The 18,399-nt window shown below is 48.1% G+C and overlaps 1 protein-coding gene across 2 annotated transcripts in view; it reads right to left on the bottom strand.

The window, feature by feature from the left end:
• Window positions 1-17,540, bottom strand: part of mindy4 (MINDY lysine 48 deubiquitinase 4) — a 277,344-nt gene extending 259,804 nt beyond the window's left edge. For both annotated transcript variants that reach the window (XM_085987410.1, XM_085987411.1), the window contains exon 1: window positions 17,393-17,540. In XM_085987410.1, coding sequence (XP_085843536.1) covers window positions 17,393-17,500 — 108 coding nt within the window. In that variant the 5' untranslated portion in view covers window positions 17,501-17,540. The remainder of the gene's footprint in view (window positions 1-17,392) is intronic.
• Window positions 17,541-18,399: the final 859 nt, after the last annotated feature.

Genomic DNA, 18,399 nt, shown 5'->3' with positions numbered 1-18,399 from the left:
TGATACATTTACTCAATAGAAATCTATCAATCTCAATAGCTCAAAATGTTCCCCAGCTCCCACAGCCTTTTAGGCGAAACAATTCTAGATTTCCACGACCATGTGTGTGAAAAAGTGCTTCCTGATTTCCCTCCTAAATGGCCCAGCTCTCATTTTAAGATCATGTCCCTTCGCTCTTCATTCCCCCATCAGAGTAAATAGTTTCTCCGTATCTACCCCATCAAATGTTAACATTTAAAACACCGCAATCAAATCACCCCTAAATCTTTTATACTCAAGGGAATACAAGCCAAGTTTATGCAACCTGTCCTCATTATTTAACCCTCTGAGCCCCGGTATTATTCTGGTGATTAGGCGCTGCGCACCCCCTCCAAGGCCAGTATATCCCTCCCAAGGTACGGTGCCCCAAACTGAATCCATTGTCCTTTTTGATTTCTTTTTGTACCTGTCCGCTACCTTGCAATGATTTGTGCCGAGGAACTGTAGCATAGTGGTAATGTCACTGGGCTAGTAATCCAGACTAATGATCCAGAGACGCGAGTTCAAATCCCACCACGGCAGCTGGGGAATTTTAATTCATTTAATTAAATAGTATCAGTAATGGTGACCATGAAACTATCGGATTGTTGTAAAAACCCATCTGGTTCACTAATGTCCTTTAGGGAAGGAAATCTACCATCCTTACCCGGTCTGGCCTATATGTGACTCCAGACCCACAGCAATGTGGTTGACTCTTAACTGCCCTCTGAAATGGCCTCACAAGCCACTCGGTTGTAACAAACCGCTACGAAAAGCAATAAGAATGAAACCGGATGGACCACCCGGCATCGACCCCAGCACCGGACACGGCAGCAGCGCACCCAGCCCAGTCGACCCTGCAAAGTCCTCCCCACCAACATCTGGGGACTTGTGCCAAAATTGGTAGAGCTGTCCCACAGACTAGTCAAGCAACAGCCTGACATAATCATACCTTTCAGCCAATCAAAATCACCATCCTATCCCACCGGGAGGACAGACCCACTACAGGAAGGAGTGGCCCTGGGAGTCCTCAACATAGACACCGGACCCCATGAAGTCTCATGGCTTCAGGTCAAGCACATGGCTTCTGGGCTGATTACCGCCCTCCCTCGGCTGATGAATCAGTACTCCTCCATGTTGAACACCACTTGGAAGAAGCACTGAGGGTAGCAAGGGCACAGAATGTACTCTGGGTGGAAGGCTTCAATGTCCATCACCAAGAGTGGCTCGGTAGCACCATTACTGACCAAGCTGGCTGAGTACTGAAGGACATAACTGCCAGTCTGGGCCTGCGACAGGTGGTGACAGAACCAACACGAGGGAAAAACCTACTTGACCTCGTCCTCACCAATCTACCTGTCGCAGATGCATCTGTCCATGACAATATTGGTAGCAGTGACCACCGCACAGTCATTGTGGAGACGAAGTCCTGTCTTCACACGGAGGACACCCTCCATCGTGTTGTGTGGCACTACCGCCTTGCTAAATGGGATAGATTCAGAACAGATCTAGCAGCTCAAAACTGGGCATCCATGAGGCACTGTGGGCCATCAGCAGCAGAATTGTATTCCACCACAATCTGTAACCTCATGGCCCAGCATATCCCTCACTCTACCATTACCATCAAGCCAGGGGACCAACCCTGGTTCAATGAGGAGTGCAGAAGAGCACTGAGAATAAGCAGGCTTTGGTAAGTGGCAGAAGAAGTCTTCTAAGTGCATTTACTGAATTTTAGTGGGTAAAAAAGTGAATTATTTGAAGTAAGTTTAATTTTTTTTTTTTTTTTTAAAGAGTAAATTAAGCTGTTGGGGGGTTGAAACCGGAAGTCGAATCCGGGTATAAAAAGGGGCGGCCTTAGAGCTGCAGGCTGAGTGCAATCGCATCGAGTTTAAGCAGACTTTGGTAAGTGGCAGAGTTCGGGCAAGTGGGAGGTGAGTGGGTGCTTCTTGCTCTGTTCTGCTTCCCTCTCTCAGGCTAATCCAACACTGAGGACGTGGAGCAGTGAGACAATTCAACCGGACAGGTCCCCCAGACAGCTTCCACGAGGGAGGTTGGTGATCAGCTGGTTGGTAGGTTCTCTTCCTTCTCTTCTATCCCTTTAAGTTGGTAAGTCCTATTAAATAGTGGTGTAATATTATCATCTATATCGGGGCAGAGGGTCTTCATAACTAATAACAAGAAATTTAATTAATTACATAGATATGGGTGAACAGGTGATGTGTCACTGTTGTGAAATGTGGGAGCTGGTGGACCCCATTGAGGCTCACGGTGATTACATTTGCGATAAGTGTTTGCTGCTAGAGGAACTCAAGCTCCATGTTAAAGAGCTTGAGACCGAGCTTCAGACACAGCGACACATCAGGGAGGGGGAGAAGTTCCTGGACTCTATGTTTCAGGAGGTGGTCACACCTATGAAATTAATTACTGCAGATGTAGTCCGTGGTCAGGGACAGGACAGCGTGACTACGAGTGAGGAAGGTACAGGGATCCAGGATGTAGTGTTGAAGGAGCCGCAGCCCTTGCTCTTGTCAAGCAGGATTGAGGTTCTTACTCCCTGTGAGGGCAGGAGCGGGGACTGCAGGGAGGATGAGCAACCTGGCCACAGCACCATGGTACAGGGGGCCATTCAAGTGGAGGGAGTAAAAAGAAATGTTGTAGTGGTAGGGGATAGTATCATTAGGGGGATAGATAGGGTTCTCTGCAGTCAAGAGCGGGAGTCCCGAAGGCTGTGTTGCCTGCCCGGTGCCAGGGTTAAGGACATCTCTTCTGGGCTGGAAAGAAACTTGGAGTGGGAGGGGGAGGATCCAGTTGTCGTGGTCCATGTTGGTACAAACGACGTAGATAGGACAAGGAAGAAGGTTCTGTTAAAGGAGTATGAGCAGCTAGGGGTCAAATTAAAAAAACAGAACCTCAAGGGTAATAATCTCTGGGTTATTACCTGAGCCACGAGCGAATTTGGCTAGGATAAATAAAATTAAAGAGTTAAATGCGTGGCTCAAAGACTGGTGTGGGAGAAATGGGTTTTGCTTCTTGGGACACTGGCACCAGTACTGGGACAGGAGGGAGCTGTTCCGTTGGGACGGACTCCACTTGGCCAGTGCTGGGACTAGAGTCCTGGCGAATCATAACTAGGGCTGTAGAGAGGGCTTTAAACTAATTAGTGGGGGGGAGGTTTCTAGAGAGCAAATAACAGAAATGACAACGGAGAAGGTCATAGACTTAGGTAGCAGTGGGGAAATTAAAAAACAGAACGTGTCAGGAAGGGACAGAAGGTATGGAGTAAAAGGTAAAGTAGTAAAAGGGGAAAAAACAGGAACTAAGTGTCACAAAACATATTTGAAAGTTCTTTATCTGAATGCACGTAGCATTCGTAACAAAATGAATGAGTTAACGGCACAAATAACTACATATGGGTATGATCTTGTGGCCATTACAGAAACATGGCTGCAGGGTGACCATGACTGGGAATTAAACATACCAGGTTATTTAACAATCAGGAAGGACAGGCAGGAAGGGAGGGGAGGTGGGGTGGCTATGTTAATAAAGGAAGGAATCACTATAATACAGAGAAATGATATTGGGTCAAAGGAGCAGGATAGTGAAACAGTTTGGGTAGAGATAAGGAATAATAAGGGGAAAAAAACACTAGTGGGCGTAGTCTATAGGCCTCCGAACAGTTGCAACTCTGTTGGACGGAGTATTAATCAGGAAATAGTTGAGGCTTGTAATAAGGGAACAGCTATAATTATGGGAGATTTTAACTATCATATTAACTGGACAAATCAAATTGGGAAGAGCAGCCTTGAGGATGAGTTCATTGAGTGCATTAGGGATGGGTTTCTTGAGCAGTATGTAACTGAACCGACCAGGGGGCAAGCAACCTTAGATTTGGTCCTGTGTAATGAGACGGGATTAATTAAAAATGTCCTAGTAAAGGATCCCCTTGGAATGAGTGACCATAACATGGTTGAATTCCATATTCAAGTAGAGGGTGAGACGGTTGGATCTCAAACAAGCGTGCTGAGCTTGAATAAAGGAGACTATGAAGGTATGAGAGCGGAATTGATTAGAGTGGACATCAAGGCAGCATTTGATCGAGTATGGCATCAAGGAGCCCTAGTAAAACTGAAGTCAATGGGAATCGGAAGGAAAACTCTCCACTGGCTGGAGTCATACCTAGCACAAAGGAAGATGGTTAGAGTCATAGAGTCATAGAGTAATACAGCACGGATAGAGGCCCTTCGGCCCATCGTGTCCATGCCGGCCATCAAGCCCTGTCTAATCTAATCCCATATTCCAGCATTTGGCCCGTAGCCTTGTATGCTATGGCATTTCAAATGCTCATCCAAATGCTTCTTAAATGTTGTGAGGGTTTCTGCCTCCACAACCCTTTCAGGCAGTGAGTTCCAGACTCCAACCACCCTCTGGGTGAAAAAGTTCTTTCTCAAATCCCCTCTAAACCTCCCGCCCTTTACCTTGAATCTATGCCCCCTAGTTATTGACCCCTCTACTAAGGGGAAAAGCTCCTCAGCATCCATCCTATCTATGCCCCTCACAATTTTGTACACCTCAATCATGTCCCCCCTCAGCCTCCTCTGCTCCAAGGAAAACAAACCCAATCTGCCCAGTCTCTCTTCATAGCTGAAGCGCTCCAGCCCTGGTAACATCCTGGTGAACCTCCTCTGCACCCTCTCTAACGCGATCACATCTTTCCTGTAGTGTGGCGACCAGAACTGCACACAGTATTCCAGCTGTGGCCTAACCAGTGTTTTATACAGCTCCATCATAACCTCCTTGCTCTTATATTCAATGCCTCGGCTAATGAAGGCAAGTATCCCATATGCCTTTTTTACCACCTTATCCACCTGTTCCGCCGCCTTCAGGGATCTGTGTACCTGCACACCCAGATCCCTCTGACCCTCCGTCTTGCCTAGGGTCTTTCCCTTCATTGTGTATTCCCTTGCCTTGTTAGACCCCCCAAAGTGCATCACCTCGCACTTTTCCGGGTTAAATTCCATTTGCCACTGTTCCGCCCATCTGACCAACCCATCTATATCGTTCTGCAGACTGAGGCTACCCTCCTCGCTATTTACCACCCTACCAATTTTAGTATCATCCGCGAATTTACTGATCATACCCTTTACATTCATATCCAAGTCATTAATGTAGACCACAAACAGCAAGGGACCCAGCACCGATCCCTGTGGTACCCCACTGGCCACAGGTTTCCAGTCACAAAAACAACCTTCGACCATCACCCTCTGCCTTCTGCCACTAAGCCAGTTTTGTATCCAATGTGCCAAGGCACCCTGGATTCCATGGGCTCTTACCTTCTTGACCAGTCTCCTGTGCGGGACTTTATCGAAGGCCTTACTGAAATCCATGTATACCACATCCACTGCGTTACCCTCATCCACACACCTAGTCACCCCCTCAAAAAATTCAATCAAATTAGTCAGACATGATCTTCCCTTGACAAAGCCATGTTGACTATCCCTGATTAATCCTTGCCTCTCCAAGTGGAGACAAATTTTGTCCCTCAGGATTTTTTCCAGTAATTTTCCTACCACTGATGTTAGGCTCACTGGCCTGTAGTTCCCCGGTTTTTCCCTACTACCCTTCTTGAATAATGGTACTACATTAGCGGTTCTCCAGTCCTCTGGCACATCCCCTGTGGCCAGAGAGGTCCTGAATATATGTGTTAGAGCCCCCGCAATCTCCTCCTTTGCCTCACACAGCAGCCTGGGGTACATTTCATCCGGGCCTGGGGATTTATCCATTTTTAGGCCAGCTATAACCGCCAATACCTCCTCCCTCTCGATGTTAATATGTTCGAGCATATCACAGTCCCCCCGCCCTATTTCTATGTCTACATCGTCCTTCTCCATAGTGAAAACAGATGCAAAAAATTCATTTAGAACCCCTCCTACATCTTCCGGCTCCACACACAGATTGCCACTTTTGTCCCTAATGGGCCCTATTTTTTCCCTAGTTATCCTTTTACCCTTAATATACTTATAAAACATCTTCGGATTTTCCTTTATTTTGCTCGCCAGTGTTATTTCATGGCCCCTCCTTGATCTCCTAATTTCTTTTTTAAGTATCCCCCTGCACTTTTTGTACTCCTCTAGGGCTTCCTCCGTCTTTAGCCTTTTGTATCTACCAAAAGCCCTCCTTTTTTTCCTAATCCATTCCCGTATATCCCCTGACATCCACGGTTCCCTGTGGTTTTTGGAACCACTCTTGACATTTATGGGAACATGTTGCCCTTGTATGATCTCAATCTCCCTTCTGAAAGCCTCCCATTGCTCCGATGCGGATTTTCCTACAAGTAGCTGATCCCAGTCCATTTTGGCCAGATCCTGCCTTATCCTATTAAAATCGGCCTTCCCCCAATTTAGAACCTTTATTTCCGGCCCATCCCTGTCCTTTTCCATGACCACCTTAAATCTTACCATATTATGGTCACTATCACCAAAGTGCTCACCTACTAGCACTTTTTCCACTTGGCCGGCCACATTCCCTAGAATTAGGTCCAGTATCGCCCCCTCTCTTGTAGGACTTTCTACATGCTGGCTCAAAAAGCTCTCCTGGATGCACTTTAAGAATTCTACACCCTCTGAGCCTTTCACACTTTGACTATCCCAGTTAATATTGGGGAAGTTGAAATCCCCCATTATTATTACCCTATTATTTGCACATTTCTCTGAGATTTGCCTACATATCTGTTCCTCTATTTCCCCCTGACTGTTTGGAGGCCTATAGTACACTGTGATGACTGAAGGTCAATCGTCACAGCCCCAGGACATTGCTGCAGGAGTTCCTCAGGGCAGTGTCCTAGGCCCAACCATCTTCAGCTACTTCATCAATGACCTTCCCTCCAACATAAGGTCAGAAATGGGGATGTTCGCTGATGACTGCACAGTGTTCAGTGCCATTCACAACTCCTCCGATAACGAAGCAGTCCATGCCCGCTTGCAGCAAGACCTGGACGACGTTCAGGCTTGGGCTGATAAGTGGCAGGTAACATTCGCACCACACAAGTGCCAGGCAATGGCTATTTCCAACAAGCGACAGTCTAACCACTGCCCCTTGACATTCAACGGCATTACCATCGCCAAATCCCCCATCATCAACATCCTGGGGGTCACCATTGACCAGAAACTTAACTGGACCAGCCACATAAATACTGTGGCTACAAGAGCAGGTCAGAGGCTCGGTATTCTGCGGCAAGTCTCTCACCTCCTGACTTCCCAAAGCCTTTCCACCATCTACAAGGCACAAGTAAGGAGTGTGATGGATTACTCTCCACTTGTCTGGATGAGTGCAGCTCCAACAGCACTCAAGAAGCTCGACACCATCCAGGACAAAGCAGCTCGCTTGATTGGCGCCCCATTCACCATCTTAAACATTCACTCCCTCCACCACCGGCGTACCGTGGCCGCAGTGTGTACCATCTACAAGACGCACTGCAGCAGCTCGCCAAGGCTTCTTCGGCAGCACCTCCCAAACCCGCGACCTCTTTTACCTAGAAGGACAAGGGCAGCAGGCGCATGGGAACACCACCACCTCCAAGTTCCCCTCCAAGTCACACACCATCCTGACTCAGAAGTATATCGGCCGTTCCTTCATCGTCGCTGGGTCAAAATCCTGGCACTCCCTCCCTCACAGCACTGTGGGAGTACCTTCACCACACGGTCTGCAGCGGTTCAAGAAAGCGGCTCACCACCACCTTCTCAAGGGCAATTAGGGATGGGCAATAAATGCTGGCCTTACCAGCGACGCCAACATCCCATAAACAAATCTTAAAAAAACTTGGACTCCTGAATCTCTGCTCTTCTACAGTTCCTTGTTTTTCAACATTTAGAAAATAACCTAGCCAGTAGCATCTTCAGTTAATTTGTCCGTGGCGAGCATCTCAGCTGAGTTGTCTTTACCCAATATCCACACACATACTTTCCAGCAGAAATCACTGGACAGCGATCAGGAGCAAGAACTATTTTAAGAACGAGAAATAGTAGCAGGAGTCGGCCATACGGCCCCTCGAGCCTGCTCCGCCATTCAATAAGATCATGGCTGATCTTCTACCTCAACTCCACCTTCCCGCCCGATCCCCATATCCCTTGATTCCCGTAGTGTCCAAAAATCTATCGATCTCAGTCTTGAATATACTCAACGACTGAGCCTCCACAGCCCTCTGGGGTAGAGAATTCCAAAGATTCACCTCCCTCTGAATGAAGAAATTTCTCATCTCAGTCCTAAATGGCCGACCCCTTATCCTGAGACTATGCCCCCTAGTTCTAGTGTCTCCAGCCAGGGGGGAAACAACCTCGCAACCTCTACCCTGTCAAGCCCTCTAAGAATTTTATACGTTTCAATGAGATCACCTCTCATTCTTCTAAACTCCAGAGTGTATAGGCCCACTCGACTCAATCTCTCCTCAACCCATTTTCCACTGTCTAAACGTGCAATACCCATATCATCACCTTCGCTAAGAGCAGCAACTCACCTTTAAGGATTACCTATCTAAATTTTCTCTTCCCATCACCTTTGGCAAATGACCAAAAAAAAATTCCACCTCAACCAACAATACCAGGCTCTTTCTAATCGTGAACAGCAAAGGAATTCACAATCAACTGCACAATAAATGCTTTTACTGATCAAGTTCTACAGGGATATTTATAAACTTTCAACTCTTTAAAGAAAAATGACATTTTATACATAAATCAAAATTCTCCAAGTAGTACTGTAATATATAACATTTTTTAAAGTGCATAAAGCCCGATAGCTCGGGCCGTAATTTAAATGGGTACGATACGGAGCCAATCAGACCACAGTTCACTCTGTATTAAGTTGGCTGATCCCAACCATAGTAGAACTTTTTTTTTTAATTCACTCACAAGATGTGGGCGTCGCTGGCAAGGCCAGCATTTATTGCCCATCCCCAATTGCCCGCGAGAAGGTGGTGGTGAGCCGCCTTCTTGAACCGCTGCAGCCCGTGTGGTGAAGGTACTCCCACATATAGGCCAGACCGGGTAAGGACATTAGTGAACCAGATGGGTGGTTTTTAACAACAATCCAGTAGCTTTATGGTCACCATTACTGATACTAGCTTTTTATTCCAGATTTAATTAATTAACTGAATTTAAATTCCCAGATGCCATGATGGGATTTGTACCAGCTATTCACAATATATATTAATGATCTAGACGAGGGAACTAGATGTAATATCTCTAAGTTTGCAGACGACACAAAGCTGGGTGGGCGTGTGTGCTGTGAGGAGGATGCCGAGAAACTCCAGGATGATTTGGACAGGTTGGGTGATTGGGCAGATGGATGGCAGATGCAGTATAATGTGGATAAATGCGAGGTTATCCACTTTGGTGGCAAAAACAGGAAGGCAGATTATTATCTGAACGGCAATAGATTGGGAAAAGGGGAAGTGCAACGAGACCTGGGTGTCCTTGTGCACCAGTCGCTGAAGGTAAGCATGCAGGTGCAGCAGGCGGTTAAGAAGGCAAATGGTATGTTGGCCTTCGTAGCGAGAGGATTCGAGTACAGGAACAAGGATGTCTTGCTGCAGTTGTACAGGGCCTTGGTGAGACCACACCTTGAGTATTGTGTGCAGTTTTGGTCGCCTTATCTGAGGAAGGACGTTCTTGCCATGGAGGGAGTGCAGCGAAGATTCACCAGACTGATACCTGGGATGGCAGGAATGACGTATGAAGAGAGATTGGGTCGATTAGGCTTATACTCGCTGGAGTTTAGAAGAATGAGAGGGGATCTCATTGAAACTTATAAAATTCTAACAGGACTAGACAGACTGGATGCAGGAAGGATGTTCCCGATGGCGGGGAGTCCAAAACCAAGGGTCACAGCCTATAGATAACGGGTAAGCCTTTTAGGACTGAGATGAGCAATTTCTTCACCGAGAGAGTGGTGAACCTGTGGAATTCTCTACCACAGAAGGCAGTTGAGGCCAATTCATTAACTATATTCAAGAAGGAGTTAGATATATTTCTTAAGGCTAAAGGGATCAAGGGATATGGGGAGAAAGCAGGGACAGGGTACTGAATTTGGATGATCAGCCATGATCTCATTGAATGGCAGAACAGGCTCGAGGGGCCGAATGGCCTACTCCTGCTCCTATCTTCTATGTTTACCGGATAATTGGCCCAGGCCTCTGGATTACTAGTCCAGTAACACAACCACTATGCTACCGTACCCCATACAGTAAGCCTCTCTCTCTCCCTCCATCCCCTCCCCTCTCCTCCTCCCCTTTCCTCTCTCTCTCCCCCCTCCTCTCTCTCCTCTCTCTCTCCCCCCTCCCCTCTCTCTCTCCCCCCTCCCCTCTCTCTCTCCCCCCTCCCCTCTCTCTCTCCCCCTCCCCTCTCTCCCCCTCCCCCCCTCCCCCCCTCCCTCCTCCTCCTCCCCCCCTCCCCCCTCCCACAATTCACAATTCAAATCGCTTTATTGGCATGATAAGTTACATCTTATGTTGCCAAAGCATCAAAATACATTTATGGTTGAGCACATAAAAGCAGTTCTATTCATACAGTGTATAAACAGGTATATCCCTGAGTGTATAAATATACATTCGCATTGTTTATATATATTCTTTTCTTAGTTTACTGGTTGTCCCTCTGTTCATGGCAAGCTGTAACATAGTGTGCCGCCAGTGTTACACAGCTTCTCTCCTCTCCCAGTAGGAATGGGAGTTTTTGGTTGTCATTCAGATTTCTGAATTCAGGGCATATTTGTGAGAATTTTTGGTAGAAATTCTCCCTGATGTCCTGATATTTTCCACAGGCTGTGAGGAAGTGCATCTCTGTCTCCACTACTCCCTGACTGCAGTGAGAGCATATCCTGTCTTCTCTTGGCAGCCTGGTCTGCCTGTGTCTGCCTTTTTCGATCGCTAGGCTATGTTCGCTAAGTCTGTACCTTGTCAAGGTTCTTCTCAGTTTGTTATCCTTTACCATGGTCAGGTAATCAGCTATGTTGTATTGTCTGTTTAGGGCCAAGTAGCAATTGAGTTTGCTTTGGGTTTTTGTTGTTTCTGCCCAATATGTCAGATATTTTTCCTTTTGCTTAGCGACGATTGTGTTGGGTCGAATTCTTTGTGTTACCCTGTCACTGTCCTGGGGCTGGTTATTGTTAGTATTGTTAGTAGTTACTTCACTGAGTCCCAGGACTAGTTGACTGAGGGTATTCTTCTTTATGGTCAGCTCTTGGCATTTCAGGGCGTCGTAGTGATAGCATTGGGGGTTGCTCATTTGTAGGTGATTCCAAAATTTGGTGGCTCTTTTTTGGATAGTGATTATTAATGGATATTGGCCTAGTTCCACCCTGCATGCATTGTTTACTGTTTTCCTTTGAGTCCGGAGGATACTTTTACAGAATTCTGCATGTAGGATCTCAATTGGGTGTTTGTCCCATTTTGCGAATTCTTGTTGAGTTAGCGGTCCCCATACCTCACTGCCACAGAGTGCAATTGGTTCAATTACTGATTTGAAAATTTTGAGCCAAATGCTAATTGGGATTTCTATTTGGATTGATTTTTTGATGGCATAGAAAGCCCTTCTTGCTTTCTCTTTCAGTTCATTCACAGCCAGTTTGAAGTTTCCCGTAGAACTGATTTTTAAGCCCAAGTATGTGTAGTTAGTGGTTTGTTCAATTTTGGTTGTTCCTACTGTGAAATTTATTTTGGGTCCCTGATGTTTGGATCTTTGCTGGAACACAAGGACTTTGGTTTTTTGGGGATTTATTGTCAGGGCCCAAGTCTGGCAGTACGACTCCAGCAGGTCCAGGTTCTGCTGTAGACCCTCCTTAGTTGGTGACAGCAGAACCAGGTCGTCTGCATAGAGGAGGAATTTAACCTTGGATTCATATAGGGTGAGGCCGGGTGCTGTAGATTGTTCAAGTAGTTTTGCCAATCCATTTATGTAAATATTAAAGAGTGTCGGTGAGATTGGCGAGCCCTGCGTCACCCCCCGCCCCTGTGGGAAGTATTTTGTTTGTTTGTCTCCAATTTTAACTGCACATTTGTTGTTTGTATACATTGATTTAATTACATCATATGTTTTCCCTCCTACCCCGCTTTCGATAAGTTTCAGGAATAAACCGTCATGCCAGATGGAGTCGAAAGCCTTCTGGAAATCTACAAAGCATGCGTAGATTTTGCTTTTGTTATGGTGAACGTGTTTGTCAATTAGGGTCTGTAGGGTGAAGATATGATCGGATGTTCTATAGTTTGGCAGGAATCCAATTTGGCTTTTACTCAAGACATTGTGCTCCTCGAGGAAGTTTATAAGTCTTTTGTTTATGATGCTACAGAATACCTTCCCCAGGTTACTGTTTACACAGATGCCTCGATAGTTGTTTGGGTCGATTTTGTCCCCACTTTTGTATATGGGCGTTATGAGTCCTTTGTTCCAGATATCAGGGAAATAACCAACACTCAGAACCAAGTTGAAGAGTTTTAGGATAGCCAGTTTCATTTTGTTGTCTGTGTTTAATCATCTCGTTCAGTATGCCGTCTGTCCCGCAGGCTTTTCCTGGTCACAGGTCCTTGAGTTTTTCAAGAAGTTCTTTTTCTGTTATTATGGCGTCTAGCGGGTTTTGGTTATCTTTTATGGCCATTTCTAGCTTTTCCAGTTTTTTGCATATTTGGTGTTGCTCTGGTCTTAGTGTGTTTTTCTGGTATAATTTTTCAAAGTGGTTTACCCATGTGTCCCCATTTTGAATGGCCAAATCGTCGTGTTGTTTTTTGTGTAGTGTTTTCAAGTTTTCCCAGAAACAATTGGAATCAATGGATTCCTCCATGGAGCTGAGTGTATTCTTAATATATTGCTCTTTTTTTGGTTCTGAGTGTGTTTCTGTATTGTGTTAGTGTCTGACAATAAGTAAGGCGTAATTCCTCGTTTTCTGGATGTCTGTGTTTTTGGTTTGATATTTTTCTAAGTTTTTTCCTCATGTTATGGCAATCTCGGTCAAACCATTTTTCATAGTTTTTTGTTTTGGGTTTGTTCTTGCGAGCTTTCAAGTTTGCATTTGTTGCCAAATTATCAAAAATATTGTTTAGTTTAATAACTGCCCGGTTTACGCCTTCTTTATTGTGAGTGTATATGTTATCCAGAAAGGTGTCTAAGAGAGCTTGAGTTGATGCATTGCTAATTGTTTTCTGGTATTTTTCCGTGTCGTTTTTGGCCCATCTGTACGATTTTTTGGTGTTGTACAGTTTACTGGGTTGTGTTTCTATGTTGTTTGTTTCTGTCTTTTTGAGGAACATAGTAATTTGACTGTGATCTGACAGTGTTGTTTGTGGTTTGACTGTGAATGCTCTGAAAGAGGATGGGTCTAAGTCTGTAATCATATAGTCTACTGTGCTGCAGCCAAGAGGTGAGCAATAGGTCGATCTTCCTAGGAGGTCTCCTATGAACCTACCATTGACAATGTACAGACCCAGGTTTCGACAGAGCTGTAGTAGCTGTTTTCCGTTGGTATTTGACTGCTTGTCGCAGTTATGCCTGTATGGAAGGGAAGGGATGTCAAAGTGGTTATTCCCGAAAACGTAATTGTTTCCCTGATTATTGGTGAAGTCTGGTTCTTCGCCCGTTCTTGAATTGAGGTCCCCACAGATCAACACGTTCCCCTGGGCCTGGTATTGGATAATTTCCCCCTCCATGTTGGAGAAGGTGTCCTCTTTAAAGTACGGGGAATCGATTGGGGGGATATAAAGTGCGCAAATGTAAACATCTTGGGTGTTTGAGATAATCTCCCTCTCAAGTTTGAGCCACATATGGTTTTCGCCCTTTTTTATAAATTTGATGTAATTCTTAAGTTCTGTTTTAAACCAGATCAGTATGCCTCCGGAGTCTCTGCCTTGGGTTACACTTGGTAATTTATTGGAGGGGACCACCAGCTCAGTGTACCCTTGGGGACAGCCAGTGTGTCCTTTTCCTTTATACCAAGTTTCCTGTAAAATGATAATATCTAGGTCTTTAGTTTCATCTATGAACTCTGGGGTCCTACTCTTCACTTCTCGCACTGAAGAGCGTAGACCTTGGATATTCCAGGTCGAAATATATAAGGATTTCATGTTAAGTTTGATCTTTTACTATGATATTAAAGAGTGGTACGTGTTTGTCGTGTCTAAGTGTGGGGAAAAAAAAGATCACTTCAGTTGTCTATAAAAGTTAATACAATTTGGTTACAGTTCTTTCTATTAATTAGTCCTTGATCCATAAGGCGGAAGTAGATGCTGCTGCACATCTGCTTATTGTCTCTTAATGGATTGTTTCTGTCTGAGGTATTGCGTACGTCTTGTGCATCTCTCCCTCTGTCTGGCTGGGAGCGGTCCTATTCCCCTGTGGGACAGGAGTGGTGCAGGTCTGATATTGTTGTTTTGCATGGGGATCCTCTCTGGTCTCGGTTGGTGTGTTGGTGGTCTTTGTAGTGTTCCTGATATGTACCCCGCTGATCTCTGGTGGTCGGGGGGGGGGGGGGGTCCTCTTGGAGTCTGGGTATGGACCCGGTTAAAAGCGACGTCCTTCAGGGCTTTAGCAAAGATCGATATTCTTTGCCTTTGGATGTGGACGTGGTCGTAAAGACATTCCTCATCGAGGGTGGGGTGTTGGGCCAGGTGTACGTTGTGGTTTGATTCGCAGTCTCTTGCTATGCTGGCATTTATCTCATGAATTGTGTTGTTGTTGAAGTCTGTTCTCGGCAATATTGTGGAAACAGTGATTCTAGTGTTTGGAAATGTACTGCTTGCCTTCCTAATCATTGCTCTGAGCGATGTTGCTACCTCTTTCTGTTGGGCCTTTAGGTCATTTGTGCCCGTGTGTATTATTATGTGTTGGGGGGAGCCTAATCTGGCTTTGGTCAGCCATCCCATGGCTCTGTTTGTTGTTGGGCACCAGATCTTTTCTACTTTACTTCTAGGGAAAAGCTTTTTCTCCCATAGAAATTTCCCATTTGAGTCTATGAGTATTACGACGTCAGCCTTGTTTGTGTTTACTGTCTGGTGGCTTTCGCTTGGACTCAGTGTGTGTGCTAGGCTGGGGTGTCTGGTGTGTGCGTATCTCTTGTGAGCGGCTCGCTTGTGGTTCCACGGTGGTGGGGGAAGATTGCGAATCAGTATGCTGGTCGGTCTGTGTGGCACCCCTTGTATTGTGTGTCTGTTGCTTTTGTTCCGTGTGTCCCTCCCCCCCCCCTTCCCCCCCCGCTCCCTCCACCTCCTCCCCCCCTCTCCTCTCCCTTCCCCCCTCCTCTCCCTCCCTCTTCCCCCCTCCTCCCCTTCTCCCCTCCCTTCTCCCCCCCCCTTTCCCCTCCCTTCTCCCCCCTCCTTCTCCCCCTCCCCCCCTCCCCCCTCTTCTCCCCCTTCCCTCCCCCCCTCTTCTCCCCCTTCCCTCCCCCCTCTTCTCCCCCCCTTCCCCTCTCCCCCCCTCTTCTCCCCCCCCTCCTTCTCTCCCCCCTCCCCCTTCTCCCCCTTCCCTCCCCCCCTTCTCCCCCTTCCCTCCCCCCCCTCTTCTCCCCTTCTCCCTCCCTTCCCTCCCCCCTCTTCTCCCTCCCCTTCCCTCCCCCCTCTTCTCCCCCCCTTCCCTCCCCCCCCTTCTCTCCCCCCTCCCCCTTCCCCCCTTCTCTCCCCCTCCCCTTCCCTTCTCCCCCTCCCTCCTCCCCCCTCTCCTCTCCCTTCCCCCCTCCTCTCCCTCCCTCTTCCCCCCTCCTCCCCTTTCCCCTCCCTTCTCCCCCCCCTTTCCCCTCCTCCCCTTTCCCCTCCCTTCTCCCCCCCCTTTCCCCTCCCTTCCCCTCCCTTCTCCCCCCCTCCTTCTCCCCCCTTCCCCTCCCTTCTCCCCCCTCCCCTTCCCTCCCCCCCTCTTCCCTCCCCCTCTTCTCCCCCTTCTCCCCCCCTTCCCTCCCCCTCCCCCCTCCTTCTCTCCCCCCTCTCCTTCTCCCCCCCTCTCCCCTTCTCCCCCTTCCCTCCCCCCCCCCTCTTCTCCCCCTTCCCTCCCCCCCCCTCTTCTCCCCCTTCTCCCTCCCCCCCCCTTCTCTCCCCCCCTCTTCTCCCCCCCCCCTCCTTCTCTCCCCCTCCCTCCTTCCCCTCCCCTTCCCCCCTTCCCTTCTCCCCCTCCCTCTCCCCCCCCCTTCTCCCCCTCCCTCTCCCCCCTTCCCCTCCCCTTCCCCCCTTCCCTTCTCCCCCTCCCTCTCCCTTCTCCCCCTCCCTCTCCTCCCCCTCCCTCTCCCCCCCCCCCCTCTCCCCCCCCTTCTCCCCCTCCCTCTCCCCCCTTCCCCTCCCCTTCCCCCCTTCCCTTCTCCCCCTCCCTCTCCCCCCCCCTTCTCCCCCTCCCTCTCCCCCCCCCTTTCCCCCCTCTCCCTGATGTCCTGATATTTTCCACAGGCTGTGAGGAAGTGCATCTCTGTCTCCACTACTCCCTGACTGCAGTGAGAGCATATCCTGCCTTCTCTTGGCAGCCTGTGTCTGCCTTTTTCGATCGCTAGGCTATGTTCGCTAAGTCTGTACCTTGTCAAGGTTCTTCTCAGTTTGTTATCCTTTACCATGGTCAGGTAATCAGCCATGTTGTATTGTCTGTTTAGGGCCAAGTAGCAATTGAGTTTGTTTTGGGTTTTTGTTGTTTCTGCCCAATATGACAGATATGTTTCCTTTTGCTTAGTGGCAATTGTGTTGGCTCGAATTCTTTGTGTTACGCTGTCACTGTCCTGGGGCTGGTTATTGTTAGTAGTGTTAGTAGTAACTTCACTGAGTCCCAGGACTAGTTGACTGAGGGTATTCTTCTTTATGGTCCTCTCTTGGCATTTCAGGGCTTTGTAATGATAGCAGTGGGGGTTGCTCATTTTTAGGTGTTTCCAAAATTTGGTGGCTCTTTTTTGGATAGTGATTATTAATGGATATTGGCCTAGTTCTGCCCTGCATGCATTGTTTACGGTTTTCCTTTGAGTCCAGAGCATAGTTTTACAGAATTCTGCATGTAGGACCTCAATTGGGTGTTTGTCCTATTTTGCAAATTCTTGTTGTGTTAGCGGTCCCCACACCTCACTGCCATAGAGTGCAATTGGTTCAATTACTGATTTAAAAATTTTGAGCCAAATGCTAATTGGGATTTCTATTTAGATCCCTCTCCATTCCCTCCCCTCTCCCCTCAGTGAGCCGGACTGCCTGCCTGCGGGCGGGCTCCTCCACCCCACACTCCGGCCCGGGCGGGCTCCTCCACCCCACACTCCGGCCCGGGCGGGCTCCTCCACCCCACACTCCGGCCCGGGCGGGCTCCTCCACCCCACACTCCGGCCCGGGCGGGCTCCTCCATCCCACACTCCGGCCCGGTGCACCGAGTGTCGCGGCCCGGAGACGCTCTACCTTGCGGCTGAGATACTCCCGCACAAGCGCCGCCGCCGTCTCCTCCACGCTGCCGTTCTCCATGCCACAGGCCCGGGCGGCTTGTGCGCCGCTGCCTTCCTTCTTCATCCAGGTAGCGAGCGTCGGGCTCTCCACCGGCCCGGCTCGCCGCCAGCCTGCTAGCAGAAGCCCCGCCCCCTCTCCGTTCGCTAACCGCTGATTGGCTAAAGATGGATGCCGTCCGCCGAATCTGGCGGCTGATTGGTCCGCTGACCTGCCAGTCAGACCTCAAATAGTCAATAGAGTTTGGTTGCGGCCGCGCCGTTGCTGAAGAAAGCACCTGGGTAGCAACGGCATTCCGGAGGCGCGCCTGCGCACTGTGCGCCAGGGGTAGGGACCACTGGCAGCTATTTAAAGGGGCAATGCCAGGGTTAGGGTATTTGAAGGGGCAATGCCAGGGGTAGGGTATTTAAAGGGGCAATGCCAGGTTTGCCTTGGCTGTTTCATGATGGCAAATGATTGGTGAAACGGCTCCAAAGACAGCTTCAAGAGGACGCAGACATGCTGGCGGACACGTGGCAGATGAAATTTAACGCAGGAAAGTGCGAAGTGATTCATTTTGGTTGGAAGAACGACGAGAGTCAATATAAACTAAAGGGTACAATCCCAAAGGGGGTGCATGAACAGAGAGATCTGGGGGGTATATGTGTACAAATCGTTGAAGGTGGCAGGGCAGGTTGAGAAAGTGGTTAAAAAAGTATACAGGATCCTGGGCTTCATAAATAGAGGTGTTCAATATCATGATGGGTCTGGACAGAGTAGATAGAGAGAAACCGTTCCCATTGGCAGAAGGGTCAAGAACCAGAGGACACAGGCTTAAGGTGATTGGCAGAAGAACCCAAGGCGACAAGATGAGGAAAAACTTTTTTACGCAGCGAGTGGTTGTGATCTGGAATGCACTGCCTGAGAGGGTGGTAGAGGCAGACTCAATCGTGGCTTTCAAAAGGGAATTTGATAAGTACCTGAAG

Source organism: Somniosus microcephalus, chromosome 5, assembly GCF_052327205.1.
Source record: "Somniosus microcephalus isolate GS21.2 chromosome 5, FLI_Smic_1.0, whole genome shotgun sequence".
Taxonomy (NCBI): domain Eukaryota; kingdom Metazoa; phylum Chordata; class Chondrichthyes; order Squaliformes; family Somniosidae; genus Somniosus; species Somniosus microcephalus.
Note: the sequence above shows the minus strand (reverse complement) of the source record. Positions and strands in the feature narration are given on the sequence as shown.